The sequence below is a fragment of the Anas acuta genome, chromosome 14 (genome assembly GCF_963932015.1).
Source record: "Anas acuta chromosome 14, bAnaAcu1.1, whole genome shotgun sequence".
NCBI classification, from domain to species: domain Eukaryota; kingdom Metazoa; phylum Chordata; class Aves; order Anseriformes; family Anatidae; genus Anas; species Anas acuta.
This window is the reverse complement of record NC_088992.1, coordinates 12,862,001-12,889,596: the sequence shown is the minus strand read 5'-3', so window position 1 is coordinate 12,889,596 and position 27,596 is coordinate 12,862,001. Positions and strand designations below refer to the sequence as shown.

Sequence of the window (27,596 nt, the reverse complement as noted above, 5' to 3'; positions counted from 1 at the left end):
CTCTCGTGAAGAGATTTAGGAGGGTGACTGAGATAATTAACCATCTCTCCCCGAGCATTGACTTGCAGCTGAAAGGGGGAAAAATAACGATGTTTTTCACACGCCTCTTAAATCACCCTGATGCCCAGCCGGGGTGTGGTGCAAACGCAGCTCAGCACAGCAGCTGTGGGGCTGGGAAAGCCGTGGTGGAGCTGAGCAGAGCAGGGATTTGGGTACGGGGGGACAGCCAGGGATGGGGACACCTCACAGGCCACCTGCACAGGAGGAGCTGCCTGGGGAGGGACCTGCCCTGGCCCTGCATCAGCTGTAGGACGCCGAGGGGTGGCACAGAGGTGCACAGCTACTTGGGGAGGCTTGGTGACACGTCACCCTGTGACCCATCTCTTCTGGGACCCGCAGCCCTGCCCGTGCCAGCACGAGGTGGACCTGCCGCTGTGGGTGCTGCCCTGGCTCTGTCACCAGCTGGGGACACAGGTGAAGGGGAGCTGACTCCACAAGGGGAGGAGGGCAGGGTGAGGTGTCTGAACCTTCCCCCAGCAGCCTGTATGAGCCACCTGCACCCCAGGCAGGGGACAGTGCTCCAGCAAGGCTGTCCCACCGCTGTCCCCTTGTCCTGCTGTGTTTCTCCATGCCAGCCCCTGGGGACAGGGAAGTGACCGGACAGGGCTTGACACCCCGGGTGTGCTGGGCGTTATGGGGGGGAAAACGTCCCCTCCCACCCCACAAAACATTTCCCTGCCGCCCAAAGTCCCCAAAGTGGCAGCAGAAGCCCCGCATTGGGGCACGGAGGAGATGCCCACCGGCAGCATCCAGCTGCACGGTGACACCCAGAGCTGTCCCCGCCCTGTCCCCCCTCCCTGGCAGGGCTCGGGGCGGCCAAGGAGGCGACCGTGGGTGGCTTCAGGCCCTGCCAGGAGCGGGGGGAACGCAGAACAGAGCGAGGAGGAGGAGGAGGAGGAAGGCCGTCGGTGCTCCATCCCACCCCCTGCCTGACGGCGAAACGCAGGCGGCTCCCCCCGGCCGCGGCTCGCCCCCACCTCCCGGCCCTCCCCCGGCCTCTCCCTGTCGCTGTCACCGGTGGAACACGCGTGACACCCAGTGGGCGACCCACGGACTGCAGGGCCGGGAGCCGAGGACGCCCCGAGCCCAGCCCCAGCCGGGGGCCGGCCCCGATCGCTCCCCGCGGCTCGGCCGCTCCGGGCGCATCCAGCCCCAGGGTGGCCCCGGCACCCCCCCTGGGGTGGATCCTGCGGGGACAGCCTGTGCAGGGCTTCACCGCCCTCACGGCAAAGGGTTTCTTCCTAACACCTCGTCTAAATCCCTCCTTTTTTAATTTAAAACCACCCCCCTCATCCGAGCACTGCGTGTCCTGGTAAAGTCCCTCCCCAGCTCCTTGCAGCCCCCTTCACGCCCCCGTGGCCCCTCTCCAGCAGCCCCGAGCAGCCCCCGAGGGCAGCGCTGCGGGGGCAGCAGGGACAGTCCCTCCCTCGCCCGCTGGCCTCGCTGCTTGGGGTGCAGCCCAGGATGTGGTCAGCTTTCCGAGCTGCTCACACACCCGTTGCTGGCTCGCCTTGCACTTCTCATCCACCAGCACCCCCGGGTTGCTGGGGGCCACTCTCAGCCCATTCCCTGCCCAGCCCACACTCACATTTTGGGTGGCCCCGACCCCAGCGCAGCACCTTGCACTTGGCCCTGCTCAGCCTCGTGAGGTTCCCATGGGCACGATGAAGCCCTCAGTGACCCCGCAGTGGGGTCTCACAAACCAGGGGGTGGTTTTGGTGACTTTGGTTGTGCAGCTGAGCAGCTGGGGAGTGCCCAAGTGAGGGTGCCTCGATGCCTGCTTGATGGCTGGGCTCAAGCTGGGTGCCGCAGGGTGAGGTCTGGGACCGTGTTCAGCATCCCCCCTGTGGGTTGGTTGGGGACCCACATCACCCGTGGCACAGCCCTGCAGGTGAGGCTGCACTGGGAGCACAGCACAGGCTGAGCCTCAGCCCAGGTGGACACCGAGAAGCTCAAAATTGTGACCAACGGGGAGCTCATGGACATCGCCCAGGTGGGACAGATAACGCCAAATTCCACCCAGGGCATGGGCAGGGTCCCAGCAAAAAGCACCAGGGACGAGGTGGCAGACAAGAGGGTGACAACTGGGACAAGCTGTGTCCTGGGACACGGCAGGCGTGAGGCCAGCAGCATGAGGGATGGGACTGTCCCCCTGGTAGGTGACAGAGAGGGCACAGCTGGGTGCTGCATCTCCTCCTCCGTGCTCCTGCCAGCAAGCTGCTGCTGCGAAGTCAGGCTCAGAGATTGCCAGGGGATGGCAGGGATGGCGGGGACGGGGACACAGGGGGCCAGGGGCAGCTCTGCCCTGAAAACCAAGCCACCCGCGTGCTGCTACCTGCTGAATAATAGAGGAGCCAGCGGGCAGCTGGAGAGAAACGTGATCCCGGAGAGCCTGGGAAGACATCTGAGCTGCCGGCAGCTGCCGTAGCACCTGCAGGGCAGGAGCCTTCCTCCCCGCCGTGCCGTGTGGCCGCAGGGCTCTGTGCATCCTCGGGGCCGTGAGGATGAGGATGGCCGCGTGAGCCGCGCGCAGGAGCTGGCTCCCCGGGTGGTGAGGCAGAAGGAGCCTCCCTCAGCTCAGCCCCCATGTCCAGGGCGGGGGAGATGGTTTATATCCCGGATGATTCCGACTTCAGCTCATTCAGGGAGCAGTGCGAGAGCCTGGAGGGCTGGCACTGCCACTACAACAAGGCTGGCATCACCGTCTGGAGCCAGGGCCAGGAGGAAAGCTGCACCGTGCAGAAAATCAAGGTGAGCCCTCCCCTGCGCGCCCCCCGTCACACCAGCGCCCTGCTGCAGCCCACCCCAAACACCGGGGCTTGGGGGATTTGGCCCCAAAAGCACTTCTGCAGCTGGCAAGATGCTCTGTGGGCTCTCTGCCTGCCCCACACTCTCAGCATCTGGACCAGGATGCTGCTGCAGCGTGGAAATGTGCCCGGGGCACACCCCTGTGTGCTCACCTTGCTGCTGCCCTTGCTCCAGACACATGTGGGAATGACCTTGTGGAGATGGCCTTGTTGGGAGCCCCTGGGGCATGAGATGGGCAGGCAGGTGCCTCTCCCCCAGCCGTGCCATCCTGGGGCCCATTGCCTCATGTCCCGCACCAGCCGAGCATCCCTGAGGGTTTCAGATGCCCCACGTGCTGTGCCAGGGACTTTGCTGCCTGCCAGGGGATGGATCTGGGATGCTGTCCCTAGGGTTGTCACACCGTGCTGCTCACACATGGCACCAGTGATGGTGCTGGGTGACCCCGAGTGTATCAAGGGTGGCTGTGGGGTGAGGGAGCCCCATCACATCCTCAGTCCCGCTGGTGAGAGCATCCTGCGGGGCAGCGCTCAGCTCCAGGGCGCTCTTGTGGCTTTTCAGCCACAGGATCCTCACCGGGGATCAGACAGGGATGGGGTCTGCCAGAGCAAGTGTGGCTGGAGCACCTGACCAAGGGGCTGACCTGGCAAGGAGGGCTTCTAGCTAGGAGCACCAGGGAAGGGTGACCATGACCTGGAGAGCTGGGAGGCACGGGGAGGTGGAGAAGATTTTGGCGGAGGCTCTTGCACCACTTTCCTGATCGCAGAGCGGCCGCAGCCCAGCGTGACACCAGGAGGAGGCTGCGGATGCCCCATCCCTGGGGGTGCTCAAGGCCCTGGGCAACCTGATCCCTGGTGGCATCCCTGCCCGTGGGAAGTAGCTGGAACAAGGTGATTTTAAGGTTCCCTCCAACCCCAAGCATTCTGTGATTCCTTGAGGAGCTGGGCATGCAGGCACATGGTGATTGCGATGCTGCTGTGGATGGAGGCCCATCATGGTCAAGGTGATGAGGAAGAGGAGGAGGAGGAGGAGAGGCAAAGATGCAGCTCTGGTGTGGGATGGGTGGTGAGCCAGGGCAAGCTCCCAGGCCAGGACCGAGCAGCACACAAGCCAACTGGGCATTCACAAGTCCACAGGACTGTGTAGGATGCACCCAAGGGTACTAAGGGGTCTGGCTGAAGTCATGGAGACTGCAGGAGGTCCCTGATAACCAGCAAGAGGCAAACATCACATCCAGAAGGGCAAGAAGGAGGCTGCAGGGCTCCATCCCCATACAGGAGGTGAAGCACAGCCATGTGCAGGCACCCAAAGGACAAGAAGGGACGTGGGGACAGCAGCAGGGACTGCGGCACGGTGGTCAGGACAGGCTGGCAGGGTCCTGGTGAAGTCCAGCCCTGTTCAAACAACACAGCCCAGCAGAGGATGCAGCATTATAGCTCCCCTTTCCACCACTGAGCCCCATAGAGAAGGGGTCCCAGGAGGGATCGGGGGGGCTGAACATCACGCCATCACCCAGCCGGGGGCACTGCCAACAGCTCCTTGGTGCAGATTTTGGTTGGGCTGCAGGAGGATGGGCAGTACGCTTTAGGGGGGGGATTTTGGGGGTGCAGTGGTCCTACTGGGGCACCCGTTGCTTCCAGGAGGATGTGTAGGTCCCTCCTGCAGTAGCAGGTCCGGGTGAGGACAGGCTGGGTGCTCCCACCCCACGGAGCCCCACGGGCACAGCTCCAGCCCCGCGGGGCAGGCACCTCACCCCGGGGAAAGCTGGCCTGAGATTGATGGGACCTGCCACCCGCGTTCAAAGGGCTGTCTCCCATTACACGGCGCTGCCGCGCACCTCATCAAAGATGCAAGGCCTCTAACGAGGAGCAGATGACATCTCCTTCCTCCAGTGCCAGGAGGAGCAGGGATGGGGCCATCAATAATGCACGGCCTGTGCCCGCGGGTGGCTCCGGTTGCAGCCAGACCAGCCAACAGGAGCAGCCTCAAGACCCCATCCCCGGGGGTGGGCACAGTCCTGGGGACCCGAGGGGGACCCCAGGGGGACTTGAGGGGGACCTGACCACCCGTCTCCCCACAGACCCGCATCTCCTGCAAGGACGTCCCCGCCGAGACGCTCTACGACGTGCTGCATGACACCGGCTACCGCAAGAAGTGGGACTCGCACGTCATCGAGACCTACGACATCGGGCGCCTGACCGCCAACGCCGACGTGGGATACTACTCCTGTGAGCAGCCCCCAGACCCCCCCCCTGCACCCCTGGGTACCCCCGGCCGGGCTGTAACCGGGTGTCTCCGCAGGGAAGTGCCCCAGCCCCCTGAAGAACCGGGATTTTGTCACGCTGCGCTCCTGGCTGCCCCTGGGTGATGACTACATCATCCTCAACTACAGCGTCAAGCACCCGGTGGGTGCCTGCGGCCCCGGGGTAGCCCTGGGCAGCCGCTCGGGCAGGCTCTGAAGCTCGTGGGGTCTTTTTGCAGAAATTCCCTCCCCGGAAGGATTTTGTCAGGGCTGTGTCCCTGCAGACCGGTTACCTGATCAAGGCCAACGGCACCGGCGCCTGCGTCCTCTATTATCTCACCCAGGTGGACCCCCGAGGTGAGAGCCAGGAGGGGATGCTGCGGCATGCTCCCACGGGGATGGGTCTCCAGAGCTGAGAGCCGTGGCACTGCAGAGTGGTTTGGGGTGGAAGGGACCCTAAAGCCCACCCGGTGCCACCCCTGCTATGAACAGGGACATCTCCCACCAGCCCGGGCTGCCCCCAGCCCCATCCAGCCTGGCCTCGGGCACTGCAGGGATGGGGCACCCACAGCTCCTCAGGCAGCCCATGCCAGGGCCTCGCCTCCCTCAGAGGGAAGGATTTCCTCATTAGAGTGAATCTAAACCTACTTTCCTCCAGTTTAAAACCGTTACCCCTTGTCCTATCAATATAGGCCCTTGTACAAAGGGCCCCATCTTTCTTATAAGCCCCTTTAGGTACGGGATGGGGAACCCTCCAGGGCACGGCCTGGGGCAGTAGGTCCAGCACTGGGCGCTGCACCTTGGCCAATGCACCCGGCAGGGATTTTGGAGGCTTGTGGCATCTCCAGCTCAGCTCCGTGATCAGGCTTTGGTTCTTGCAGGGTCACTGCCGAAGTGGGTGGTGAACCGGGTCTCGCAGTTCGTGGCACCCAAGGTAAGCAGGGCGCGGGGCTGGTGGTGGGGCCCCAAAGCAGCCGTGGGGCTGGGGGTGCCGAGGGGCTGGTGTCCCAAACCCAGCCCAGCCCCCTGGAGAAGCAAGCAGTGGTGCAGCGTGAGGTGGCTGTGACGGGCTGGACTGGCTCTTCCCGCAGGCGATGAAGAAGATCTACAAGGCAGGGCTGAAGTACCCCGAGTGGAAGCGCAGGCACGACCCCGGGTACAAGCCCTGGGTGTACCCGGAGCAGAGCACGCTGCCCAGCCTCAGCCTGGCCGAGCTCTCCCTGCAGCACGCCGACTCGCTGGAGCGCATCGATGAGACCGGGCTGACAGAGGACCACCTGAGCACCAGCGACCACGAGGCCTGACGGGCCCCCACAGTGAGGGGGGGTGGTGGGAACGTGGCACTGGTGCCCCCCAAATCCTCCGTCTGTCCTCCTGTGGGAGCCTGCAGCATGGGTGCTGGGAAGGGGGCAGGACCACCCTGGTGCCCATGCACTTGGTGCCTGTGGAGATGTCCCCACGCAGGTAGCAGAGTGGGATGTGGGAGTGGGTGCCCCAGGGAGGCAAAAAAAAGGGGGAAGGAGACAACCTGGGGTGGGAAGGAGCTTGGTCTTGCTGCTCTGAGACCTTCAGGGTGTGCTCCTCACGTTCCTGTGTGGGACCTGCCCAGGCTTGGCAGCAGCACAGGATGGGACCGTCCCTCTCTGTCCCGAGGTCCTGCCCTGCCAGCCCCGCTCCAGGTCCCCCCCCAGGCTCTGTGTGACCCCCATCTCTGGGACACCCCAGGTTCCCTCCTGGGCGACAGGTTCACTGTCTCTAGTGTTTGCTGCTGCTGTGGTTTCTGGCACGACAATAAAGGGGTTGGTGTGTGCACAGTCACCGAGCTGCAGGACGGCGTGGGGCACCGAGCACCCCTGGGCTGCGCTGGGTGCCAGCATCCCAGGGTGCCCACCCAGCAGGTGCAGGGGCTGGGAGGGGGCAGAGAGGGGGACGCTGGGCTCTGCACATCTGGAGGGAGCAATGCTGGGCTCTGCACATCTGCACAGCCGCGGGTGGGTGTGTGTGGGCACGGGGCGGCTTCCGCCGGACAGCGGGAAGTTTGTCTGGACAGACGGCGCGGGGGGAACAAGCTGACGAGTGCTGGATTTTTCCACCCACCCGTTTGCTGCAGGATTCCTGCCTCGGAGAGGTTTCAGCCTGCTCTGTGCCGATGCAAACAGGGACATCACTGACAACAGGGCTGGGCCCGAGACCTGTCCCAGCAAGGTTAAGGGTAGGGGACATGGGCCAGGACGTGGTGGCCCCCATGAGGATAACCCCCAGGGCCTGCAGAGCCACCAGCCCCCGGGGGTTTGGGGTCCCTCTGATCCCCCAGCCTCCCTCTGAGTGCCCTGTGCTCACTGTGCCTTGTGCTGCCTCTTCTGTGCTTCTCCCCATCTCACCCAGCCGCCCACCCCAGCAAACTGGGCACAGATGCTCGCTGTCCCCCTTTAGCCACCCCATGGCATCACCCATGTCCCCTGTGGGATAAACTCCCCTGGGTGCTGCCCTGATGGGCACCCAGACCCTGCAAGGCACTGAGATGAAGACCACCCCGCATGGTCGCAGCCTCCCCTTGCTCCCCTGGTGTTTCTCTTCCATAACCAGGCTGCAGCTTCTGCTGCGGGGGCATTTTCAGTGAATTTTCTGTGATTTCCAGCCAGCCCTCAGTAGGGGTGAGGAGCTGCTGCCTGAGCGCCAGGAGGCTGGGGGGGAGTCCCTGGTACCCAGCCCGTGATGCTGCCCCAAATGTCCAGGGTGACGGTGGCACCGGGTGCACGGGGAGGACAGGAGGGGTGGCAGGGACAGGGACCCGCAGCCAGCACCGGGCTGTGACCGAGCTCCCAGCATCAAAGGCCTGGGGGGCCTTGTGATACCCGTGGGGCTGGGAAGGGGACACCCCCAACTTTCTGGGGTGCTGGACCCCCAGCATGACATTTTCACCCCAAAAACACCTCGCTGATGGTTTCCCCAGCAAGGGGCCACATGCCAGTATCCCCTGAGTGAGGGAGGGGGCAGGCAGGGTGCCAAGAGGGGGTGTGGGGGGACCGGAGCCCCCCTGGGTGCCCTTGCTGGGATTATGGGGGCGCGGGCAGCGGGGGCTGCGGCCCCCCAGGAGAGTGCATCTGGCCGGCTCTTCCTGCCTGGCCCCAGTGCAGGGATTGGAAAGGAAACGGGAAGCTGCTGCTGGGGGAGAGATTAGTTCAGCAGCGAGCGATGTCAGCCAGCCCCACGGATGGGGGGGGCGCGGGGCCCGTGCTGCCCCTGTGCACCAAAGCATCCGGTGTCCCAAATGTCACCGGGCTAGGGGAGGGCATTGCCCTGTCCCCGAGCTCTCACGCTTTGCAGGTGACATCTCCTGAGCTGGCAGGGGGGTCCCGTCCCCACCACCCAAGCTGGGAGCAATGGGGCCCCCCGAACAGGCTGCCCCGTGTCCCCCCTGCAGCAGGTCTGTGAGAGCGCTGCCTCCAGCCCCTTGTCCTGCTCCTCACCCTCCCTGCCCCTCTGCAGTGCCCTGCAAACCCCCTGGGGCCACTTGGCTCCATGCTTCCAGCTCCCCCATGGGGCAATCACCCTGAGCCCCCCACCCTCTGCTGCTCCTGCATGGAGGGACGGAGGGAGGGGTGGAGGAATAGAGAGATGTAGGGATGTAGGGAAGGAGGAAGGAAGGAGAGGTGGCCGGGCAGCACACACGGACCTTGGGGCAGTGTCATCATGGGGGGTTCCTAGAGGCTGGAAGGAGCAGGCCAACGTGCTGGAAGGATCCTAAATTCACTTTGATCTTCACTTCCTCCAGCCCTTGCCTGCATGTTCGGCAAGCCCAGTCCCCAATCCCAGGGCTCTTTTCCCCAACCCCAGAGCTGTTTTCCCCAACCCCAGAGCTGTTTTCCCCAACCCCAGAGCTGTTTTCCACTCCTGCCCATCTGCCTCCCCCCAGGAGTGGGTGAGACCTTCCTGTTGTTGTCAAAGCCTCTAAATATAGATCCCATCAGCAGGTTGGCAGGCGCCAAAGCGATCAAGTGGAGTCCTTGAAAGCTGCGCAGTGGGAGGCGGGCAGGTCGGAACCCCCCGAGGACCTGCGGGTGCCCTGCCTCCACCTGGGCGCACGGGGCTGGGAGGTGCTGCGGGGTGCCAAGGAGCATGGATCGGGTCCCACACAGCACTGCCCCTAGCACACGTGCCTCCAGCACAGCGGGGTTGAAACCGCATCCTTTGCTGCCACCGCAGCCTCTGTGTGCAGCCAAGGGGCTTCTGCAACTAGGCACGGGGCACGGGGTGGGTTTGGAGGGTCCCTGAGCACCCTGAGGGTCCCTGGGTGCCCTGCCTCTGCACCCCGCCATGGGGAGGACCATGGGCCCCCCCCCGTGCCATCCCCAGCCCCAGAGCACCCGGTGGGGACAGGGGAGGAAGGGGGGGCTGTACTGGGGCTGTCACTGAGTTCTGCTTCTGCTTTGCAGGAGCAAGCCTGCGAGAAGGAGAAGCTGCATTTCCCCCCCTTGCAGCATGCACAGGCTCAGACAGGGTGGCTCTCGCACGCCGGGGGGGATCCCCACAACCTCCCCGCAGGAAATTCTGGAGCTGCAGGGATTAGAGGCAGCCCCGAGGTGCAGCACGGGGAGCCCCCAGGGCATGGAGCAATTATCAGCCTGGCCACAGGGTGCAGAGAAAGGCTGAAGGCAGTGAGATACCATCTCAGATAAGAGCAGGGTTGGGTAACAGCAGAGCTGGGCTAACTGCACGGGACTCTTGCAAAAAGCGTTGTGCTAGGAGCAGCCAGGTGGGTGAATGAGCAGGGTCCGTGCAAGGCAGGACCCTCTGTGCCCCCCTATACCATCCCCGTGGCCATCGCATCACCACTCGCTGGTCACAGCGGTGGGATGCAGGGTTGTACCCACAGAATCCCTTGTGGGAACCCAGTACCCATCCACCTAAATGCCCTCAATGGCCTCGTTGTAGCCTCTTTTAGCCCGATTTGGCCAAGCTTTCCACAGCCTTCCCAGCACTCCAGTGTGGGACCGTGGTAGACGTGGCGATGCCTCCCACCACCTGCAGCACCCAGGGCTGGGTGCACGCAGCAGCTTCAGGGATGTGTGGGTGCAGGGGGGCACCCAGGCTCCCCCCAGCCGTGCCATGGGAGCGGGACCCTCGCTGGGAAGAGGCAAGGGGAAGAGAGCATCGGGGGGCAGCACCCAAAGGAGGGCAGAGCCTGGAGAGGGGCAGGTCAGGAGGGTGGGGACAGGGCTGGGGACCAGAGGGCTGGCCGGGAGGAGGGACCGGCAGTGGGAGGCGCAGGCTGGGTGCTGCCATCGCCGCGGGCTGAGCCCCCTGCGCCCAGCGGGGACACCTTGGTATCACCCCTGTCACCATGCTGCCACCGCGCTGGAGCCGGCCCCGCTGAGCCCAGAGGTGAGGGAGAGCCCCAGGGGGCAAGGGACGGGCAGGCTTGGGGACAGGGGCTCCGCGGGAAGGGCCCATGCCCAGCGCTTGGCATGGGCTGGCGGGGATGCGGAGGGTGGCAAGGTGACAGCCTGGCTGTCCCCAAGAGCCCCCCAGCCAGCAGGGAGCCCCAAGGGGAGGTCTCGGGACAGGAAAGCAGAGCTGGCCGCAGATCCCCCGGGGTGATACGGCTACGAGAAAGGGGGAAATTGCCCCATTTCAGCAGCAAGCCAGCAGGCAGAAACGGGGACATCACCCTCCACCCTCCCCACCCCAGACTTTCATGTAGGTCCTACATCAACAAGCCACTTTCCGGCCACGATGTCCCCATACTCTGCTCCCTGCGCCCATCCTGGCCACCTCCTGCTGCGTGCCCATCACCGTCACCGCGGGCTGTCACACAGCCATCCCCTCGCACCCATTCGTGTGCACTGCTCCCAGAGCACCGTGCTCCCCCCACGTGCTCCCCACGCAGCCCCTGCCCGCAGTCCCACCGGCAGCAGCGGTGCCAAAGCGCCGGCGGCGGCGCAAGCGGGAGCCTGGGACGGCCGGGATACGGCCCCCGCCGGAGGGGGCAGGGGGATGCGTGGGAGAGTGCAGGCAGCAGGAAGGAAGCCTGCGCTGAACAATAGCGGGAAATGGAGGAACTGGAAAAAAAGAGCCTGTGGCAGCACACTCAGCACAGATGGTTTCGTGCGGAGCAGCGTGATTCATGGGAAAAAGGCCCTCAGCGCCCGGCGGCTCCCTCCGGCGAGGAATTTGGGGATGGGGGTCCCCGGGTGGGTGGGCACGGTGCTGGGCGCCAGCCCTGCGGCTCGCCCCGCGCAGTGCATCTCTCCCAGCCCGTGAGTCATGCTGAACTCTCCCATGCCCTCGCTGGCAGCCGGATAGATTATGGTCTGGCCCTTCCGGCAGCAGAGCCCTCCCTGAGTTGGCCGGCACCAGAGCTCGTCCCCTGGGAGGGGCCCAGCTGCTGCCCCCCTATCGCCGGCGGCAGCCCCCCTCCGACGTGCCTCATCCCCTCCTGACGAGCCCCGAGCAGCCCTGAGCTGCGGCCCCCAGCCTCGGCTCGCCCGTGCCCCCTGCTCGGTGCTGGCAGCCCCGGGGAGGGGCAGAGGAGAGGCTTCGGGCTGAGAAACAACAGGATGCGGTCCTGGCTTCGGGTGCTAGAGGTGAGAGGTTCCGGGCAGGGTGGCGAGGCTGGGGGGGCCTCCAGGAGTGTCCTCTGCATGGCCAAGCCCCCAGCCTCCCCTCCTGCTGCCTCCTCACCCTTTCCTGCCTCCTTCCCCAGATGATGGGCTGAGCATCCGTCCTGGAGGCACCCCAGGGCCATGAGCTCGCCGTGCGGTCCTGACTCGGACATCGCAGACTGGCTGGCCACCATCCACCTGGAGAGGTACCGGGATGTTTTCAAGCAGCATGGGATCCACGTGGCCCGAGATGTCCTCACGCTGGACGGCGATCACCTGCAGCAGCTCGGCATCACCGCCACGGGGCACCGCAAGAGGATTCTGAACCTGGCGCAGCAGACACGGCTGCGTGCGCAGCCCCGGGCAGGAAGCCCCCATCCCCGAGCCCCCCCGATGGGTGAGGATGCCATGAAAGCTGAGCCAGGAGTAGCCACCGATGCTTTTGGGATGCAGCAACGCGGCACAATGCTCAGCCACACATCGTCCCTAGAGAAGGACCCATCCCCTCCCCTGGTGAAGCCTGTCCCTAAGCCCAGGACTGTTTTTTATCGCCCCAAATCGGAGCCAGGCTCGGCACCCACGCCACCAGCACGCACCACGGCTCCGGCACAGAGCCCCAATGGGGCACCCACAGCCTTCGTGGTGCTGGAGGGCTTCGTGCCGGGGGAGAGCTCCACGGACATGGAGAGCCCAGGGACAGCCGCAGCCATGGGCACGGGGACATCCCGGCTGGAGGCACGGCTCCCCGTGGCCCCGGATCACGGACAAGCCCTGGATGTGTCAGAGAAACCCTTCCTGGGGGTCCCATCCGTCCCACCACGGCTCAGCCACAGGGTCGCAGTGGCCGAGCCCAGCCCTGCGAGCACCCCAGAGGGACGCCCCTCGCTGCCGGGCGCGGGGCAGGGCAGGCTGGAGATGGTGTCCAACGTCATCTATGAGGGGCTCAAGCCATCACCAGCACCCACGGAGGAATCAAGAAGGGAGAATGGTCCCCAGCACCGGGATCTTGCTCAGGAGCTGACCCTGCAGGAGCTGACCCAGCTGGCCGAGAAGCCTGAGTAAGCAGATGCTTTCCTTTAGGGAGGGGAGGGGGGGCAGAGCAGCCAGAATCGAGGACCCCCTACCCCACGGGACCCCAACCCTTGGGAGAATCACCCTCCCCGTGCCTTTCCCGGGCTCTGCATGGAGAGATCAGAAGGGAAACATATCCCGTGGGAAGCTGGGTCCCCAAGGGCTCATCCAGGTTTGGGGTGGAGGATGCTGCTGTCCCTCCTCGGCCCCCCAGGGCAATAGGGCTGGGGTCCCAAGCATGGTGTGGGGATGTCTGAGGGCTGGCTGGGAGCAAGGAGGGAGATGTTAGAGGAGATCAGGATGGAGGGGGTGGAAATGCATCGCCGGGAGATACAGCCTCAGTGGGGAGAAGGGAGCAGGCAGCAGGACAGGGATGCTGCACATCCCATGGGGACAAACCCAGGCTCAGCCCTGGGCAGACGCAGCCCCCAGCCCACCAAAAAACAAGGAGGAACCCCTCTAGCTGCCATGAGCCCCCACCCGCAGCCACAGTAACCCCTCTTCTGTTTTTCCAGCAGTCCCAGCTGGCCCATGGGGGGGCTCCCCCCTGTCCCACAGAGACCCACCGGCAAGCCAGGTGAGAGCCCCGCACCCCCCGTGCACAGTGGGGACCCCTGGGGAGGGTGTCCCCAGGGACATGGGGACCCCCCATGTCCCATCATGCTGCATGCCCTGGATGGCTGGATCTTGCTGGGGGGTGGGGGATCAGCTTGAGGGGTTCCACAGGGGTCCCCCAGGGTTGGCAGGTCACTGTCCTTCGTCAGGCACCGCTGATGGCCTTTCCTTCCCGTGTCCCTGCCCGCAGAGGTCGGCGAGCCGCCCATCAGCCCCTACAGTGAAACCACCTTTGGGCATGTGGTCCTGGCCCGGGAGCAGAAGGTGAGAGGGGGCAGTGGGGACAGCGTCCTTCCCCTGCCATCGCTCTGTGTCCCCCCGGACCCCACACACCAGGGGGGGATGCAGCCGGTGCGGCCACGGCGCCTGGCTGAGCATCACTGCTGGACGGGGTGGGGGGCACGGGCTGAGCCCCCTGGGGGGTGTTAGGGGGTCTGGGGCAGGGATGTGACCGCTGCTTCCCCGCAGGGCACAGGCATACCCTTGGGGCAGAGCTACGAGGCGGTGGCCGAGCTGGAGCTGGAGCGAGAAGCCCGCAGGTAGGCACGGGGGCAGCGAGGGCGCATGGGGCACCTTAAAAATGCGCTTCTGAGACGTACTTTCCGTGAGTCCTGATAGCATCTCAGAAAGAGGAAGGAAAGCTGCTCTTCCCATTTCGGACGGGGAGGGTTCCTTTTCCTGTGTTGCTTACAGAGAGGGAGGGAGCTGAGCCATGGCTCTGCATCCCCCAGCTCCTGCTGCCAACATGTCCCTGCTGCCCCCTGCTTCAGGCTGGTACTGCCCTAGGCTGGGCACGTGGTGTGCCTCGAACTTGGGCTGCGGTCAGCCCCAGCACTGCAGGCATGTGGGCTGCAGGGGGGAACTGAAAATACCTGGGAACGGGCTGAAGAAAAAGACCGAAATCCCCAATCTCCTCTGGAGCCGCAGCGCAGGGCCGGGCACTGGTTGTGGTCTCTGCTGGGGGCTCACAGGGAGCCGGGACCCCCAGCACCCCAAGGACAGCACCGGGCACCCGCTGCACTGCCCCCACCTCCTGCAAGCATGGACCTGCTGGTCAGAGGCAGGATGCGGCCGCCTGCAGGGTGTCAGAGGCAACATTCACAGGTTTTCACCCCTGGTGGGGCTGCAGCGGGTTGAGCAAGAGACACAAAACCTCCAAAGACCTTTTGGGCTGTGCTCCTGGGCCCCATCAGCCAGGTGCCCCAGCGCTTTCCTTCCCAGATACCCATCCTGACCCCCCAGGAAAAGAAACCCTGGGCACGGTGTGACCCCAGCAGCTCATCAGGTACCTCCCTGCCGGCCCCAGGTGCCCACCAGCAGGCTGACCGCCTGGCCCCGAGCCCCCAGCTGCAGCAAGCAGCCCCATCAGCAGCTCCTCAGTCCCGATGTCCCCCCTCCATCCCCAATCCTCTGTCCTCCTCCAGCTGTCCCACGCAAGCAGCAACAGGCTGAGATCACCCCAACTCGGTGCACTTCGGGTGTCACCCTCCAGGCTCAGCAGACCTGGAAATACCTCTGGTAAAGGGGCCTTCCCTGCTGAAGAAGCTGGACACCAGGCTGGGACTCCAGCCAGGCAAATCACCCGGCCAAAGCTCTGTTATGATAATTAAATAGCAATCCTGGCTGAGCTCTGAGCCTCCCAGCCCCTCGTGGCCATTTCCCGAATTTTGTGCAGACACTGGAGCTAGACGGGCCATTGTCCCTCCCCAGCCACCTCCTCAGCCCCGATGCAGGACACCCAGTCAGGACCCTCTCCCAGACCGTGGTCTGCTGGCTTTCTGCTCAGTGTTCCCTTTGGTGAGGCCTGGGGCTGTCCCTTCACTGCTGTCCCTGGTGCTCCAGCCCCAGCCTCCCCTCCCCTGGCCCCAATTCACCACAGCGGTGGCAGACCTTGCATAAAGGCAAACCATTTTGCATGGTTTCAGCCCAACATCTTCGCAGGCCACCTTCAAGTCTTGCTTTGAGCCTGTGGTTCAGGGAGATCTGATGTCTGATGGCCTCACAGGGACACATAAAGGGCCCAGGTCAAAGCACAGGTCCATGCAACACCTTGGCTCCCATGATGAGGTGCTGAAAAGCAGGTCTTTGGAGAATTTATGATCGGGGGAGTGCATGGGATAATTCTCCTCCTCCAAAAGCATTTCTAGACCAAGACCTTGTAAGCTGGAGGAGGTTTCTCATGTGCAGTAGCCCCCAGTGGATTTCTCCACAAATTTCTCCATTTACAACACCTCATGCATGGGGACTCCCCCACCCAGCCTCTTTCCATCTGGCTCTGGACCCCGCTCCTGTTGGTGCTGTCTGGTGGCCCCCAGCTCCTGGGACTGGAGCGAAGGTGGCTGGGAGATGCCTCTCTGCCCTCCCCATGCCCCTGGTGACCTCCAAAGCCTCTCTCCATGGAGAGATGGAGCCCCTCAGCCTCCTCGGGCACTGCTCGGGCAGAAGCCGTGCTATGGCTTGGTCCTTCCCTGTCACCCTTCCTGCAGTTCGCTCCTCATCCTGGTGCTTGGTGCTGGTGCTGCCGCCTCCTGCCCATCGCCGTCGCGCCTGGGCAGCTCCCCCGTGACCATCAGACATTTTCCAGTCCGCTTCCTTTCAGGGAATGAAAAGCAGCTCTCTGAGGGAAGGGGCAGGCGCAGCGGTTTATTTTTATGATTTCCTTTTATTGTTATGGCTGGATGGTCTCGACAGGCCTCTCCTCACCGGGGCTCCCCAAGAAAACAAACTGACGCCAGAGCTCCCCCTGCACATTGTTTTTTTCCCAGACCCTGTAGCTGGGCATGAGGGGGACACCCCGGGGCCACAAACACTAGTGGGGCATGGGGAGAGACCGTCCTGGGAGCCAGGATGGGGGCAGCTCTTACCCAAGGTGCAGAAGACCCTTTTACCAACTGTCCCCAGCCTCACCATCAGGCAGGGAGGGCTGCTGGTGGCCATGGGGCTGGTGAGCACCAAGCCCTCATCCCGCCCCACTCGTGGAGATGCTGAAACCCAAGGGGCTGGGTGTCCCGAGGAGCCCAGGATGAGGCCAGGAGTGGTGAAGAACATCTCCTGATGGTCCCACGGCCCCGTTCCTCGCAGGACAAGCAGCGAGTGCAGCAGCGAGGGGAGGAGCGAGGACGAGGAGACGCGCACCAGGCTTATCGAACGCATCGCCCAGAACGACACGGAGGGGTACTCCACCGTGGAGGCTCCGCGGGCTGAGGGCACCCCGTTCAGCCTGCCACCACATCTCTACCCCGACGAGGTCCTGGACGACCTGACCATCTCCCCCTACGCGAGCTACACCTCGCTCTCTGAGCCCCGGCCCACCATGCTCAGCGGTTGGCTGGACAAGCTGTCCCCACAAGGGTACGTGCCCACCACGGGGCGGTGATGGGTCCCCATGGTGAAGCCCCCTTGGGCAAGGTTGGTGAGGTGGGCATGGGGGTCTCAGAACCACCTGGAGCTGATTGGGTTCTGGGTCCCATCAGTGTGCTGCGAGGGTCCTTGTGCAGCACCTCTGGGGTCTGTGTGTGGATGTGGGGCCCTCAGGGGACCACCCTTCTCCTAACAGCCCATTTTTCTGCCATCCCAAAAGGAACTATGTCTTCCAGAGGCGCTACGTCCGCTTCGATGGGAAGAACCTGATGTACTTCAGCAGTGAGAAGGTGAGAGGGGGCAGGATGCGGGCGGGGGGGGCTGCACTGTGCTGCCTAAGCAGGAGAGGCTGAGGGCTGGGAGTTTCAGCCTGGGGAAGGCACAAAATAAACCAGAGGAGGCTCTCGCTCTGAACACCTGAAGGATTTCTGTGCTGTGCGGGTGACTCAGAACTGGCACAGGTTGCCCAGAGAGGCTGTGAAGTCTCCATCCTTGGAGTCTCCAGTCCACACCCTGGAATATCTTCAAAAACCACCTGGATGTGGTCCTGGGCAGCCTGCTTGAGCAGGGGTTGGAGCAAGTGGACCCAGAGGTCCCTGCCAGCCTCTGTGACCCTGTGGCACAACATCAGCTGCCACAACCCCTTGTCCACCTTCTGCAAGAAGTCGGCACAGCCCCAGCATCACCAGGGTCGAGCTGCCGTGTCCCCATGCCCAGGGGACCTGCCTGGCCCTGTGTCTGTGGCACCAAGGGGAGAGGGCACATGCGTGGCCCCAGAGCAGCTGCTATTGCTAGGGGCTCACAGCCAGCCCGTTCCTGCCCATTACCAGGGTTTGGTACCAGTGTGCCCAGTGAGGCAGGTGCGGGGGTCCCAGGGCACAGCGGGGTGACCCCCCCCGGGGCTGCTTTCAGGAGTCCTACCCCAAGGGTGTGATCCCGCTGTCCGTCATCGAGATGGTTCGTGCCAGCAAGGACAACAAGTTCCAGGTGGTCACCAGCCACCGGATCTTCGTCTTCCGTGCCGAGAACGAGGGTAAGCCAAAACCTGGGCTGGGGCCATCGGTCCCCAGGGACCCATCCCTGCCTCTGTCCCACAGCTTCCCCAGGGCAGCCCTGTCCCCACAGTGGCTGTGCTGAGCAGGGGACACCCATCCCCACCATGCTCTGCCCCATAGCAGGGCAGAGGGAAGGGCTCGGGGCTGCCCCCTCAGCCCTGCCCTCCCCATGCAGCCCAGAGGAATGAGTGGTGCTCCACGCTGCAGAAGAAGGTGACCGACCAGCGCCTGGGGGGCTCCCGGCCACGGCCCCCCAACACAGCACACTGCCAGAAGTCGGGGACCCTGGAGCTGAAGGGCCAGAAGTCCAAGGTGTTCGCAGCCCTCAGCCTGCCCGAGATGTGGCTGTACAAGAGCGAGCAGGTTGGTGGCACTGCCCCGGCACCCGCAGCGAGCCCCACGGAAATCCCACCTCCCGTCTGCTGAAGTTTCTCAGCACCATTTGCTTTTTTTTGGCCAGTTTTCCTGGTGCGCACTAAGCCACCCCATGCAGTTTTTGCTCAGGCTGATACTTGCTGTATGAGTGTGTTTGGCTCGGTGATGCCTTTTGTTTTAAGATGTGACCGATCTGCAGGATGCTTAAGCCAGACCAGGCAGGATGGGTTGGAAGGTGTGGGTGCCAGCTCTAGGTGGGCCGGGCAGCGCAGGGACGCAAGGCTGGAGGTGCTGGGTGCGTCCACCGTGGCCGTGGGCAGAGTCAGCACCGGCGTCGCTCTCATCTGCAGTTCTTCAAGATGGGCATCGGCATCTGTGTGATCGAGATGCGCGGCTCCACCATCCGCGAGGCCAAGAACCGCAGCTTCGAGCTCATCACCCCCTCCAAGATATTCAGGTACTGGTGGCAGGAGGGATGGGGACAGGGACAGGGACAAGGAAAGGGACGGGGACGGGGATAGGAATAGGGATGGGGATGGAGGATGGGGATGGGGATGGGGATGGGGATGGGGATGGGGATGGGGACGGGGATGGGGATGGGGATGGGGAGCAGCTGGCTGCTGGAGCCAGGATCTCTGTGAGCTTTGGCCACTTGTGCCCACAGCTTTGTGGCAGAATCAGAGCGGGATAAGCGGGAGTGGATGGAGGCCCTGCAGGAGGCCATAGCCGAGATGCTCTACGACTACGAGGTGGCAGAAAAGATCTGGTCCAACAAAGCCAACAAGTACTGTGCAGACTGCCAGGCTCAGAACCCCGACTGGGCGTCCATCAACCTCTGCGTGGTCATCTGCAAGCAGTGCGCAGGCCAGTGCATCACCCTGGGGGTGGGCAGGGTACGGGTACCACCTGGCAGCAGTTCCCCTGGCCCTGCCAGAGGATGCTCACCCACCTGTTCCCCCCACAGGACAGCACCGCAGCCTGGGCTCCAACATCTCCAAGGTGCAAAGCCTGAAGCTCGACACCAGCGTCTGGTCCAATGAAATCGTGCAGGTAGAGGCACCCAGGGTTCCTGGGGCAGGGCAGCAGCCCCACGAGCTCCATGGGGACACAGGGATGCTGGGCATCCCCTTCTACCTGCTGCTCGCCCTCACTGTGGGACTCTCCCCCAGCTCTTCATCGTGCTGGGCAATGACCGAGCCAACCGATTTTGGGCTGCCCGCCTCCCCACCGCCGAGGCTCTCCACCCAGATGCCAGCGCCGAGCAGAGACGGGACTTCATTGCCCGCAAGTACCGGGACGGGCGGTACCGCCTGCCCCATCCCCACTACGCCACCCAGGAGGAAGTGCTCCAGGTAGGGGCCACCACGGGGTGCCTGCAAGGTGCCGGGGGCTGGGAATGACCCCGGATCTCTACATTTGAGATGCCAACACCTTCTGCTTGGTTGATGTGCCTACATTCCCATGCTGGGCTGCCCCATGGGTGTGGGGGTTATTGTGCCAGCTTTGAGCACCCCGGCAGCGGGATGGGGCTCTCCATCAGCCAGGACGTGGTCCCTAAGGGTGCCCGTCTCGTTCCAGGCACTGTGCGCTGCAGTGGCAGCACCAGGCTTGCTCAAGACCATCCTGCAGTTCTTCTCCTCCTCGGAGGCTGGGCTGGCTGCTGAACCTGCAGCCTACGAGATGGCCCCAGGGGCTGACCCATGGTGGGATCTGGAGAGCAAAAGGCCCAGGAACCATTCAGGTAACTCAAGCACCTTCAGGCTGTGATGGGGGGGCTTCCTCCTTGCTGCTGCCCCCGGGCACCAGGGCTGGGGACAGCCAAGGCATCAGGGCATGCCCAAGGGCACCCCTCCTCTGGGGAGGGGCAGGGTGGTAGCTACCTCTGGAGCCCGTTTTTTGGGAACCTCCATGCCTGGAGCATCCCTTTGCCTACACCTTCATGAGTGGGGGTCTCCCTGCCCCTGGTACCCACATTTTGGTGGGTGCCTCCTCACAGTGCTGTTCTTCACAGGGGAACCAGGTCCGGAGGGCGTCTACAACGAAATCACGCAGCCGGTGACACACAGCGGGTACCTGCACCGGGCCATGGCTCCCCCCCGGCTCCCAGGCACCAGGAAGAGCAGAGAAGGTAAGTGTGGGGTGTATGGGAAAGTGTGGGGAGCATGGGAAAGCGTGGGGGGCATGGGAGAGTGTTGGGTGCCCACCCCACCAACACTAACTCCACCATCCCACAGACTTCCAGCGCGTCTGGTGCTCGCTGGAGAAATCTCTGCTCTTCTTCGAGACGGAGAAATGCACCGAGCCCCTGGGCCACATCGAGAGCGGGGAGCTCCTCTCCCTGGGCGTGAGCAGAGCCCAGGCATCCACCAACCCAGGCACCACTGAGAGGTATCCCCAGGGTGCCCCCTCCTTGGCACGGGTGGACCTGCAAGCCTGGGGAGCCCATGGGCATGCAGAGGGCAGGGATGGGCACCACACCTTGCTTGGTGGCTGGGCACATCCTGAGCATCTCTGGGTGCAGGGAGGGAGCGGCCCTGATGGTTTCTCATCCTCTGCAGGTTTCGCTTCACCCTCGAGCTCTTCCTCACTGGGGAAAAAGTGCAGCAGCTGGGGGCTGACAGTCCCGAGACGCTGCAGGCATGGGCAAGCACCATCGGCAAGGTGAGCCGGGCACCGTGCTCGGTGGGACCTGTCCCAGTCCTGAGCCCTGCCTTTGCCCATCTCATCTCTTGTTCCATCCCACAGTGGTTCACTCCCGTGAGCTGTCACTGCCTGCTGGGCTACGAATTTCAGCGAGCAGGCCAGCTGCGCTACAAGTGCATGCTCAACCCCGAGCGCTGGCAGCAAGCCTTCTTCATCCTGCAGAAAGCCCACCTCTTCATCTGCCCCGCCGAGGAGGACGGGGCCGAGGACAGCATCAACCTGCGGCGGCTGCAGGAGCTCAGTGAGTGCCCGGGCTGGGTGCATGGTGCGTGGCCATGTCCCCCTCTGAGCCCTCTGCTTCTCGCCCCCACGCAGGTCTCGTGCCCCCCACAGATACACCGGAGAAGAGGGAGATGCTGCTGCTGGTGGAGATGGGGAGGTGAGAGCTGGATGTGGGATGGATAGGGAGGGTGCTGAGCAAGCTTGGCTGATGCTGGGATGAAGGCATTGGTGTGGGGGGGAGGATGATCCTGAGCCCACCACGGAGATGCTGCAGGGGTGGAGGCATGGTCATGGACAAGGGGCTTGCAGAGGTCACCCCGGATGGGGGTCTCTAAGGGTTGGGTGCCCTTTGGCTCAGCCTGGCGCGTGGGGCAGGAGGGGACAACCCAGCTCCCTGGCAGCCTTCATTCCCAGTTCTCCACCCTTGTTGTTCTCAGGACGTTTTACCTGCAGGGCTTGTCACGGGCGGACACAGCTGCGTGGTACACTGACATCCAGGCAGCAGCAGGGGGCCGGGGCAATGCGCTGCGGGACCAGCAGCTGAGCCGCGGGGACATCCCCATCATCGTGGACAGCTGCATCGCCTTCATCACGCAGTACGGTGAGCACGGGACCCACCCCAGCACTCGTGGGGTGGCCGAGGGGCACGGATAAGAAGCCCCTCTCTCTGGCCACCAGCCCTGGTGGGGACATGCTGGGCAGGAGCAGGCCCCATGACGCTGTGCCCCTTCCCCAGGGCTGCGGCACGAGGGGATTTACCGCAAGAACGGAGCCAAGTCCCGCATCAAGGTACTGATGGAGGAGTTCCGGCGGGACGCCCGCAACGTCAAGCTGCGCATCAGCGACAACTTCATCGAGGACGTCACCGACGTGCTGAAGAGGTTCTTCCGCGAGCTGGAGGACCCCGTCTTCACCCATGAGCTGCACCCGCAGTGGAAGGAGGCTGCGAGTACGTCCCTGATCCTGTGCTGGGTGTGCAAACAGTGTCCAGTGGGACGGGGTCCCAGTGCCAGGCCGGCTCTGGGCCCACCAGCCCCAGTGATGGTCCATGGCTTGTTCTCCTCCCTGCAGAGATCTCCTCCAAGCCCCAGCGCCTGGAGCGGTACAAGGAGCTCATCCATCGCCTGCCTCGCCTGAACCGCAAGACCCTGGCTGCCCTGATCGGGCACCTCTACAGGTCAGCGTGCCACCTCCCCAAGGGGTCCCCCACGGTGGCACCTCCCCGGGGAACGCTGGATCCCACCCCTGAGAGCCAGGCAGAGCCCAGTGCTCCCAGGACAGTGCTGGGAAATGCAGAAACATCTGAGACAGCTCAGACGTTCCCAAGGTTGTCCTGCAGTAAGGGGAAGGTTTGGGACTAGGGGACATCCCCTTGTAGGACGTCGACTTCACCCAGTGCCCAAAAAAGGGGAAAGAAAGTAAATTCCCATCCCTGACTCAGCACACGGTGGGATGGCAGCTGGCAGTCCTGGAAACAGGAACTGCCCAGCAGGAAGTTCCCAGTCCTGGTGATCCAGGGAGCTGGGGAGAAACAGGCTGGTTTTGGGGTAGAAGAGGGTGGCTGGGGCCGACGGCCCCTCCAGAGTGGGGCCAGCCCCTCACTGCCTCGCTCCCTGCCCCAGGGTGCAGAAATGCGCAGACCTCAACCAGATGACCACCAAGAACCTGTCGCTGCTCTTCGCACCCAGCCTCTTCCAGACCGATGGCAAAGGCGAGCACGAGGTGAAGGTGATGGAAGACCTCATTGACAACTATGTCAGCATCTTCAATGTGAGTGCTCTGCAGGTCCCCCCTCCGTGCTGGCCCTGTCCTTGTCCCCACGTGTCCTCCCATGCTGGCCCCCATCCCTCAACCTGCATCACCCATCCTGGCCCTGTGGCCCCCACCCACTCCACGCTGACCCCATGTGTCCTCTCTCTCTCCCCATCCTTTCTTCCTCTGGCAGATTGACGAGGACCAGGTGTCCCAGATGGAGCTGGAGAACAGTCTGATCACCACCTGGAAGGATACCCAGGTACTAGGGATGCGCTGACCTTCAGCACGGCGGGGCCCTGGACTGGTGGGATGGATGGGGACGCACCCTGTTGCATGCTCTGGGTCCCTGCTGTCCCACACCTCCCCGTGGTGAGGCCAGACATTTGGGGAAGGATCTTCTCCCCCTTGTCTCCCTGTCATCCATCACCTTGAGGCTGAAGCCCAGCTCCAGCTCCCCAAGATGCCATCCCCAGCCCCTGGGGAGCGGGGACGTGCACAGCACCTGTGCCATCACAGCACCAATGCCACCCCTCTCCCACAGCTCTCGCAGGCTGGGGACCTCATCATCGAGGTGTACCTGGAGCAGAAGCTGCCCGACTGCTGCGTCACCCTGAAGGTGAGTCCCAGAGGACGGCCGTGCCGAGGAGGGGTGGTGGTATGTGGCCTCCTGGTGCACCTGTCCCCGGGTCCCTTCCTGCCACCGCCCACCGCAGCTCCCCCCCGTGTCTGGCCCCAGGTGTCCCCCACGATGACAGCGGAGGAGCTCACCAACCAGGTGCTGGAGATGCGCAACGTGGCGACCAGCCTGGACATCTGGCTGACCTTCGAGGTCCTGGAGAACGGGGAGCTGGGTGAGCACCACGGGGCTGGGGATGCTTGGGGGAAGGTTTTCTACCAGGAGCAAGGGGGACGGTGGCTGGAAAAGGGAAGGGACACGATGGTGACAGTGTCCCTGTTCCCTCAGAGCGGCCCCTGCACCCCAAGGAGAAGGTGCTGGAGCAGGCGTTGCAGTGGTGCAAGCTCCCGGAGCCCAGCTCTGCATACCTGCTGGTGAGGAAGGTCCCCATCAGCGAGGCCAGCTGCCTCTTCACAGGTGAGGTGACCACAGAGGGACGCAGCACCCATGGGTGGCCCCAGCCAGCACCCATAGCAGGAGCCCCCTGTGATTAATCCCAGCCCCCTGACCCCCATCTCTTCCACTGGGCAGGGGCCAAGCGCGAGACCCCCAAGTGTGGGCTGCTGAAATGCCGCGAGGAGCCCCCCAAGCTGCTGGGAAGCAAGTTCCAGGAGCGCTACTTCGTCATCCGGGACCGGCAGCTGCTGCTGCTCAAGGAGAAGAGGGTATGGAGGGCTTGGAGAGGGGGACCTCGGGGACCACAGTGGCACAGTGGTGGCCACAGAGGTCAGCTGGGCTCTCTGTCCCCAGAGTGCCAAGCCAGAGCGCGAGTGGCCGCTGGACGCAGCCAAGGTTTACATGGGCATTAAGAAGAAGCTGAAGCCACCAGCGCAGTAAGTGGCAGCCTCCTGGATGTGGCCCTGGGGCACGCACCCCCCCCAAAAGCTGTGCCAATAGCAGGCTGTGGGGCAACCTGACCCCTGCGCCCTGCTGCGCTGGGTGATGCTGCCCCACTGCCTGCCTCTTCCCTTCCCCAGGTGGGGCTTCACGCTGAGCCTGGACAAGCAGCAGCTGTGAGTATCTGCACCAGCTGTCCTGGGGCTGGGGGACCCTGTGTTTAATGGGGCCAGGATGGCCAGGTTCCATCCTGCAGGGTCCTGAGGGCAGGGCAGAGCTGGTGCCTGGCTGGGGCACTCGAGGGACAAAGCAGTGTGTCCCCATGCTCCCTGGCACAAGCTGGGGACCAGGCATGGGGGGGAATCCACCTCCCCTTCCTCACCAGCACCCCTGGGAGATGCATCTCCAAGTATTAGGCTCTGGTGGCACCTGCCCAGGTGGGTGTGCCACCCGTGTGGCTGTGTCCCCATGCAGCCAAAACCAGGCTGCTGCTGGATTCTGAGCTGAACTGCCTCAGGGGGTTGGGTTAGCTCTTGCCTTGCACCAAAGCAGTTGTTTGGACGTGCAGGGTGTTTTTGGGGGGTGCCCCACCAAGGGGAGTCGTGCTGGCAGCCCCTGGCTCACAGGCAAGGTGACAAGGGGACCCAAACCCTGCTGTCCCTGCTGCCTGGCAGCTCCTCAGCTGTCTCCTCTGCAGGTACCTGGTGTGCTCGGGGCAGGCTGAGCTGTGGGACTGGACCACCAGCATCCTCAAGGCTCAGGTGGGTGCAGGCAGGGCTGGGTGGGGAGGGGACCCAAGGGGAGGGGGCTGGCCGTGCAGCTTGGTGTGACCCCCCCCTCCTGGCTCGCAGCACGACGACCTGCGCCCCGTCATCATGCGCCGACGCTCCTCCTCCGACCTTGCCAAGCAGAAATTCGGCACCATGCCCCTGGTGCCCCTGCACGGGGACAGCACCGACGCCACCATGCTCTCCGCCAACCAGACCCTGGTAAGACCCTGGCACTGACCCAACCCTCGAGTGCTCCTGCACCCACCCATGTCCGTGTGCCCACCCAGGAGCCCAGTGGGTGCTTTGGGTGTACTTCTGTGTGCCCAGCGTGTCTGCGTGCTGCGCTCGTGTCCGCTGCCCCTCCGTGCCCCCCCTGCACCCCTGCCACGCTCTGTGCTATCAGGTGCTTATCTCTGCCTGTCTCCTCTGTTTCCAGCTCCGTCTGCACACACGAAGGACTTTGTCCATGTTTTTTGTAAGTACCCGCATGCGTGGGGCGTGTTCGTGCTTTGCGTTGTGCATCCCGGCTCCGGGGGCGAGGGCTCACCCACAGCATCCTGCTGCCCCCTGGGGACGTGCCCGCACCGCCCTGCCCACGCTGTGCCCACCGTCCTGTGCGTCCCACCCCAGGGCTGGGGGTTCTGTGTGGTCGTGGTGTGCGCAGCCAAGAGCAGGGATGTCCAGTCCAGGTCCTAGCACCTCCCCAGAGGGGCTGGACATAAGAAATGTGAGGAAGTAGGGTTGGGTGCTGCTCTCCATCAGGTTATTTTTGCCTAGCCAGGTGTCATCTTGCCTCACCTGGCTTTGTGTGTGGGTACCCGTGGCCTTTCCCCCCCGCACTACCACTGCCAGGGGCTGTGGGACAATGCCCCCACTTGGTGACACTGATCTGGCCCCACTGGAGCCCAAAGTGCCCCATCTCCACTGGCCAAAAGGGCAGCAGGGATGTGTCCAGGGACCCAAAGCAGGGCCGGTGCCCCACAGGGGCTCTGCCTGGAGCATCAGCCCCACTGCAGGAGGGCAAAGCTCCCCGGGCAGCACCCTTGTGCGGGCACACAGGCACTGCCCCTCACCCCGTTCCCTGTCCCCCCCAGCCCATGAAGGTGCACCAGGACTCCCTGGAGGAGGAACAGCAGGAGAACGAGGCGGACGCCGAGCCCGTCTACGAGGAGGTGGGAAATTTCCCCGAGCTGGCGGCGCTGGAGCTGGAGCGGGGGCTGCTGGCGGACCCCTCGGCCGTGCCCCCTGTGGACAGATCCAAGAAGCCAACCCCGAGCCCCGAGCACCCCCCGGCCCCGGCGCTGCGCTCCTCGCTGCCCGCCAGCCCCGCGCAGAGGCTGCCGGGCCTCTCCGTCACCAAAGCACTGTCCCTCGAGTTGGGGCTGAACCTGGAGTGTGACACGGCCCCGTCCTGCGGGCCCAGAGCCACCCACACGGCCTCTCTGGAGAGGAACGTGGATCCGTCTGCGGCACCGGCTGGGGACCAGGAGCCGGTGGCCATGCTGGAGAGCAGCCCCGGCACCGAGAGCTCCGTCAGCAGGAAGAGGAGCATGCAGCTCTCCGCGTCCATCAACGAGAAGCTCATCCAGGAGCTCAGCAGCATCATCCTCAGGAAGAACGAGGGCCAGCCGCCAGCGACGGGGCCAGGACAGCCGGTGACATGACCCAGGGTGGCGCCGACCTGGGGGTCAAGTCACATCTGGTGGCAGCAGTGACGGGGAGGGGACTGCAGAGCCAGCACCCTCCTCCTCCTCCTCCCGGCCTCCCCCTGGGGCCGGGCTGGGAGCGGGGACAGGTGGGGACCAGCAGCCGGCACGGTGCCACCCCCCTTGGGGGCACAGGGGACGATGACGTGTGTCTGCGTGTGTGGGCAGCACACCCGCCGCCGCCTGGCTCAGCACCGAGGGGAGCGAGTCATAGGGAAAATAAAAGCAGAACTGCGATGCTCGTGAGCATCAGACGGGGCACGTGGTGCCAGGGACACGGGGTGCACAGGGTGCAGCCTTCCTCCCGCGTGAGCTCTGCCCAACGTCTCCTCCCCAGCCCCGGTCCCCTGGCACAGGATCGAGGCACCCGTGTGCCCCCCCCCCTTTCCCTTCCTGCACGCATCATGGGGCATTTCTGGGGGGTGTCCAGCAGCGGGGCTGGCCGCATGTGCCCGGTGCGTGGTCCTGGCGATGGAGGACAGCTCCTGCCCAGCTGGGGCGTTTAGACCTGCTCCTTGCACCAGCAGGGAGAAATAAAGGTTTATTTGGACTCTGGGGGGTTCGGTCACCGCAGGGCGAATGGTGGGGGACACCGGGTGGGAAGGGACCCACGGGACTGGGGCACAGAGGTGGCAGCACCAGGAATGGGGCGGTGGGGACCGTGCTGACGAAGGTTTCGGGGCAGCAGCTCTGTCCCCATTTGGGTCATTCCCAGCTGGGGTCAGGGGGCTCGGCGAGG

At 64.2% G+C, this 27,596-nt stretch overlaps 2 protein-coding genes across 5 annotated transcripts; both read left to right on the top strand.

Annotated features, from left to right (window-relative positions):
• The first annotated feature begins 249 nt into the window (after window positions 1-249).
• Window positions 250-6,917, top strand: LOC137864240 (START domain-containing protein 10-like). The gene is made up of 6 exons (XM_068698161.1): window positions 250-2,811; window positions 4,946-5,093; window positions 5,167-5,270; window positions 5,347-5,464; window positions 5,989-6,041; window positions 6,199-6,917. The coding sequence occupies exons 1-6, from the start codon at window positions 2,647-2,649 to the stop codon at window positions 6,409-6,411; spliced, it is 801 nt and encodes a 266-aa protein (XP_068554262.1). The 5' UTR covers window positions 250-2,646; the 3' UTR covers window positions 6,412-6,917.
• Window positions 6,918-10,331: 3,414 nt separating this feature from the next.
• Window positions 10,332-27,407, top strand: ARAP3 (ArfGAP with RhoGAP domain, ankyrin repeat and PH domain 3). Of its 4 annotated transcripts, none has more exons than XM_068697990.1 (34): window positions 10,332-10,492; window positions 11,814-12,770; window positions 13,302-13,360; window positions 13,589-13,662; window positions 13,867-13,937; window positions 16,480-16,749; window positions 16,979-17,048; window positions 17,671-17,791; window positions 17,989-18,176; window positions 18,539-18,645; window positions 18,853-19,052; window positions 19,153-19,238; window positions 19,358-19,540; window positions 19,767-19,929; window positions 20,200-20,316; window positions 20,423-20,576; window positions 20,747-20,849; window positions 20,934-21,132; window positions 21,207-21,270; window positions 21,551-21,714; window positions 21,850-22,062; window positions 22,185-22,290; window positions 22,736-22,883; window positions 23,059-23,127; window positions 23,410-23,484; window positions 23,605-23,719; window positions 23,833-23,961; window positions 24,076-24,209; window positions 24,295-24,377; window positions 24,522-24,557; window positions 25,079-25,142; window positions 25,233-25,370; window positions 25,588-25,626; window positions 26,246-27,407. In XM_068697990.1, the coding sequence occupies exons 2-34, from the start codon at window positions 11,854-11,856 to the stop codon at window positions 26,813-26,815; spliced, it is 5,229 nt and encodes a 1,742-aa protein (XP_068554091.1). In that variant the 5' UTR covers window positions 10,332-10,492; window positions 11,814-11,853; the 3' UTR covers window positions 26,816-27,407. The 4 variants fall into 4 exon arrangements, with proteins under 4 accessions (XP_068554091.1, XP_068554089.1, XP_068554092.1 ...); XM_068697988.1 differs by having other exon boundaries at window positions 13,299-13,360; XM_068697989.1 differs by lacking the exon at window positions 10,332-10,492 and adding an exon at window positions 10,584-11,694 and having other exon boundaries at window positions 13,299-13,360.
• Window positions 27,408-27,596: the final 189 nt, after the last annotated feature.

What these genes read in the sequence shown, in the direction of transcription:
- LOC137864240 (XM_068698161.1), top strand. Translation starts at nt 2,647, where the DNA reads ATGTCCAGGGCGGGGGAGATGGTTTATATCCCGGATGATTCCGACTTC. An exon ending in CGACGTGGGATACTACTCCT is followed by an intron (nt 5,094 to 5,166) that starts GTGAGCAGCCCC and finishes GTGTCTCCGCAG; the next exon opens with GGAAGTGCCCCAGCCCCCTG. An exon ending in CGCAGTTCGTGGCACCCAAG is followed by an intron (nt 6,042 to 6,198) that starts GTAAGCAGGGCG and finishes CTCTTCCCGCAG; the next exon opens with GCGATGAAGAAGATCTACAA.
- ARAP3 (XM_068697988.1), top strand. Translation starts at nt 11,854, where the DNA reads ATGAGCTCGCCGTGCGGTCCTGACTCGGACATCGCAGACTGGCTGGCC. An exon ending in CACCAGGAAGAGCAGAGAAG is followed by an intron (nt 20,317 to 20,422) that starts GTAAGTGTGGGG and finishes ACCATCCCACAG; the next exon opens with ACTTCCAGCGCGTCTGGTGC. An exon ending in CCAGCATCCTCAAGGCTCAG is followed by an intron (nt 25,143 to 25,232) that starts GTGGGTGCAGGC and finishes CCTGGCTCGCAG; the next exon opens with CACGACGACCTGCGCCCCGT.